At 42.1% G+C, this 4861-nt stretch overlaps 1 protein-coding gene across 1 annotated transcript; it reads right to left on the bottom strand.

The window, feature by feature from the left end:
• Window positions 1–262: 262 nt before the first annotated feature.
• Rpl10-ps14 (ribosomal protein L10, pseudogene 14) lies at window positions 263–1046 on the bottom strand. The gene has a single exon (XM_574109.8). The coding sequence runs from the start codon at window positions 980–982 to the stop codon at window positions 338–340; it is 645 nt and encodes a 214-aa protein (XP_574109.1). The 5' UTR covers window positions 983–1046; the 3' UTR covers window positions 263–337.
• Between the last annotated feature and the right edge of the window lie 3815 nt (window positions 1047–4861).

Raw genomic sequence — 4861 nt, 5'->3', positions numbered from 1 at the left:
TGAATAGATATTGTTTAAATTTGGTTTCATTTGGGAATGCCTTGTTTTCTCCATCTATGGTGATTGAAAGTTTTGCTGGGTATAGTAGTCTTGGTTGGCACCTGTGGTTTCTTAGAGGCTGTTCAGGCCCTTCTAGCTTTTATAGTCTCTGTTTAGAAGTTGGTGTCATTCTAATAGGTCTGCCTTTTATGTTACCTAGCTCTTTTCCCTTGTAGCTTTTTATATTCTTTCTTTGTTCTGTTGTAACTTCAATTTTTTCAAATTTTTTTTTCAGATTTGATGTGAGATTTATTATTGAACATGATTTGATAGGGTATAGGAGAGCACTGTGGAAGCCTCAGGAAAGCAGGGCTCTCCACTTGTCCAGAGGACCACGATTGGGGATATATTTGACACCACAGCCATCAGGAATGAGCCGCTTCTCAGCAACCATGTCTTCAAATTCATCTGCATTGAACTTGGTGAAATCCCATTTCTTTGGGATGTGGATCTTCTGGCGGCCAGGGAACTTGAACTTGGCCCTGCGCAGAGCCTCAATCACATGTTCCTTATTCTGCAGTTTGGTTCGGATAGACATGATGACTTGGCCAAGGTGAACTCTGGCTACTGTGCCCTGGGGCTTCCCAAAGGCACCACACATACCTGTCTGGAGCCTGTCAGCCCCAACACAGGACAACATCTTGTTGATACGCATGACATGGAAAGGGCGGAGCCTCACCTGGATATGAAAGCCATCCTTGCCACAACTCTTTACCATGTATTTGTTGGCACAAATACGGGCAGCCTCCATTGCTTCAGAAGAGAGCTGTTCATATTCATCTGACACCATGTGGCCACAAAGTGGGAATTCATCCACTTTTGCTTTCTTCCGTCCCAAGTCAAAGATGCGGATCTTAGCATCAGGGACACCACGGCAGAAACGAGACTTTGGGTATGGCTTGTTCTTACAATAGCGATAACACCGGGCGGGGCGGCGGCCCATGATGACAACTAGGATCGTCGATGGCGCGCCAGAGGAAAAGAGACTCAAATTTTACTTTTAATGATGGTTCTTAAACACTTCAACCTCCCTTGTAACCCACCACCCACCAGAGGTAGTGGAAAAGAAAGGATACAGGGGGATGGAGGGAGTGGACCTGTTTAGAAAGGTTCTTTGTAGCAACTCCCTTCTGTGTTGTCTGGAAATCAGCAGTTCAGTATACACGTTAGCAGGCAGCAGCAGCTTGATCCACTCACAAACACCTTATGAATATACCAGCAGTCCAGTTCAGCAGAATCAGGTTAGCAACCGTGGTGACATGTCCTGGCAGAGACAGCCAGGCCTCAGTCTTTGCTCAAGTCAGCAAGAGGGACTGACAGAAACAACAGGAGAAGTTCTCAACTGTGCCTCTCTCAGGGAAGTGAAGATCAGTGAAGACAGGAGACCCACAAGCATTGCACACAGCTGTACAAGCAAGCCAAGCTCTGTGTCCATCACTCAGTGGAGTCCTATTTATAACCTCCAAACATCACTTGTCCTCCACATGCTTCACCAATCTGCCTTGGAAGCAGCAAGAACCTTCAGTATACCACCAGAAGTTTTTTGGTGTGTTTCCCTCTATGGAGTCCCAATAAATGCAGCTCAACTACGCAGTGTAAGGCAGAACAATACATGCATGTTGTTAGCAAAGAATCCTTCATCATGTGTTCTTTCATGTGCCCATTTTACCAGAACATCCTCTTTCCTGTGTCTGCTTCAGAGAAATGTTCCTTCACAAGTCTGCCTTAGTTTTTCCACACTCCTGTCTACTTTAAGGAAACATTTCTTCACATGTTTGCCCCAGCAAAACACCATCCAACCAACTTTCCCAAAGAACCCTTAAGTTTCACATTCATTCTGTAGATTTTGTGTTTTGATTATTATGTGACAAAAGAATTTTATTTTCTGGTCCAATCTAATTGATGTTCTGTAAGCTTCTTGTATGTTTATAGGCATCTCTTTCTTTAGATTGGGAGAAATTTTCTTTTATGATTTTGTTGAAAATATTTTCTGGTTCTTGGAGCTGGGATTCTTCACCTTGTTCTATTTCTATTCTTAGATTAGGTGTCTTTATGGTATCCCAGATTTCCTGAATGCTTTGTGTCAGGAACTTTTTAGATTTACATTTTCTTTGGCTGATATATTAGTTTCTATTTTATCTTCTACTTCTGAGATTTTTCTCTTTCATCTCTTGTATTTTGTTGGTGATAATTGTGTGTGTTGTTCCTATTCTCTTTCCTAGGTTTTCCATCTCCAGATTCCCTCAGATTGTGTGTGTGGTTTTTTTTTTTTTATTGCTTCTATTTCCATTTTCAGGTTGAACAGTTTTATTCATTTCTTTTACCTGTTTAATTCTATTTTCCTGTTTTTATTTAAGGGGTTTATTAATTTCCTCTTTAAAGACATCTACTTGTTTGACTGTGTTTTCTTGTTTTTCTTTGAGGGATTTATTTATTTCTTATTTAAAGGCATCGATCATCTCTGTAAGGTTGGATGTAAGGTCATTTCTTGTGCTTCAATTGTGTAGGGTTTCCAAGGCTCGCTGTAGTGGGACAGCTTTGCTCTGAAGGTGCCATGTTGCTCTGGCTCTTGTTGATCGTGTTCTTTGTTATCGTGGCCTTTAGCCATCTGGTTGTCCCTGGATGTTTCCTGTGCAGCAAGTCTCTGGCGGGCAGTCTTGGACTGGATATTCTTGGTGTAGCAGGTTTCTTGTTTGCCATGTCTGATGAAGGCTGACAGAGCAGTGGACAGATAATGGAGCTGCAGGGAGAGACCTCAGCTATCTCAGGGCAGCTGGTCATGTCCCAGGGGATGGGCAGGGCATTTGGGGGAAAGGAATCTAACCTGCTTGTTCCTTCTTCTGCTGGCCTGGATGTTCCTTGTTTGGCAGGCCTGATGGAGACTAGCAGAGCAGAGGCCAGATAATGGAGCTCTAGGGAGAGCCTGCAGCTAGCTCCCTTCCTTTCCTTCCCCCTCCTTTCCTCTCTCTCTCTCTCTCTCTCTCTCTCTCTCTCTCTCTTTCTTCCTTTCTTTCTTCCTCTTTTTCTTTCTTGTTTTGTTTTGGCTTTTCATTTTTAAAATAATTTGTCTGTTTTGATCATTTTTACTTTTCTTGGTTATTTTTTCTGTTTCGTTATTTGTGTTTTAGAGAGAGAGAGAAAGAGCGATAGAACATAAAGTTGGATGGGTAGACAGGTGGGAAGGATCTGGGAGGGACTGAGGGACGGGAAACAATGTGATCAAAATATAGTGTATGAGAATTTTAAAATAAAAACATAAATAAATAAATGTTAAAATTTGCAGGTTTCAAGCACCCTGTTTCCCTTTGTTTTAATTCTGCTAGTAGTCTCTCTCAGCCACCACTCTCAGTTTCTCTCAGTGGTCCATGTGCTTTTTGTACGTATTGTTCATTTTCTTACTAACAGTTACAGTTCAGGCGAGCGGAGACCACAGGAGTCTCTGTGGTGTACATGGTCAGTAAAGTGACTAGCAGAGGGAGCCAGGAGGGCAGTTTGTGCTACTGGCGACTCAGTAGCCAATGTAGGGTCAAACTTCTAGGAGTTTGACACGGAGTTGTTTATTTTAAACATATTTAGACATGCCACAATCTGGCAAATAAAACAAAAAAACCCCCCTATTTCTGTGTTGATTAATACGCCCACAGATGCACAGCAAAACACACCTAAATCTTTTCGAGGAACAAAGTAGCTAAATTCAGATTAGATGTGACTACATTGAAATTCTTTGTAAAGTTTATGCAAGTCCTTCCATAAAAATAGGCTCTATAGATTGACTAAGAGAAACAATCTTTTGAGATGAGTCTGAGGAAGCTTCGGTGACAGAAGCCTTTGGCCACACAAGTTGTGCAAAGGTCACCAGGCTAGGAATCATATATCCTCCAGCCTCCTTTTGCATTCCTTCCCTTGAGGGACCAACCCTGTGTGTTTAACATTGCAGATTCCCCTAGAGCATGTCCGTGAGCACAAAGACCTCTGTGTCACTTACATGAGGCAACTTTGCCATACTTGGTTGGGAGATAAGTTTTGAGTTTCTTTTTGGAATACTACATGAAAAGTCCCCTGCAGAGTAGAAATATAACTGGTGTGAGGTAACCAGTTACATTTAGGTGGTAGTGAGGTGCAGTAAGAGCAGGCAAGACACCTACAACTAAACTCTAACATCTAGATTTTCAGTTATGCAAACCCCCTTTTCTTCTCCACCTCTTGACAAGTTTATACATAAATTTTATTCTGCTCATGAATATTGTATTTAGATGGCATCTCTTCTATTACCCTCTCTTAGCCCCTTCCCGTTGACCCTGGACCCCTTTATCCTCCCTCCTACTTTCCTGTATTTTTTCTCTGTTTGTGCGTGAACCACTGCATTTCGAGATGCCTACACGAGCATAAATGTGGAGGAAGTAACCCTTGCCAGTGGCTACACCTCCTGCTCCAGCAGCCATTAAGGTCCTGCCTAAGGAGCCCCTCCACTACGCATGCTAGACTATTGGCAGGCTCTCAGAGCTTATTCAGGTAGTCACAGATACTGTGAATCATGGCACACTGTCCATGTTCTATTCAGAGAATGGTGTTTCACTGCCCTCTTCCCCATCTGCCATCTCTTGTCTTTTTCCCATCAATTCTTCTGTCATGCGTCCTAAGCTTCAAACTTCCTTTCAGTGTATCTACTTTTTTATTTGCTGTCACATTTCTGCAAGTGCCAAGTATTTTCTAATTTTCATACAAGACAGATTTTATTACTATAATTTGAAAATAATGACCATAGTCCATTGATCCTATAACAAGAATTTTTTACATCTAAGAACCCTTGTAATTGATATGT

This window comes from Rattus norvegicus, chromosome 18 (genome assembly GCF_036323735.1).
Source record: "Rattus norvegicus strain BN/NHsdMcwi chromosome 18, GRCr8, whole genome shotgun sequence".
Classification (NCBI taxonomy): Eukaryota; Metazoa; Chordata; class Mammalia; order Rodentia; family Muridae; genus Rattus; species Rattus norvegicus.
Note: the sequence above shows the minus strand (reverse complement) of the source record. Positions and strands in the feature narration are given on the sequence as shown.

Coding starts and splice junctions, on each gene's coding strand:
- Rpl10-ps14 (XM_574109.8), bottom strand. CDS start 982: ATGGGCCGCCGCCCCGCCCGGTGTTATCGCTATTGTAAGAACAAGCCA.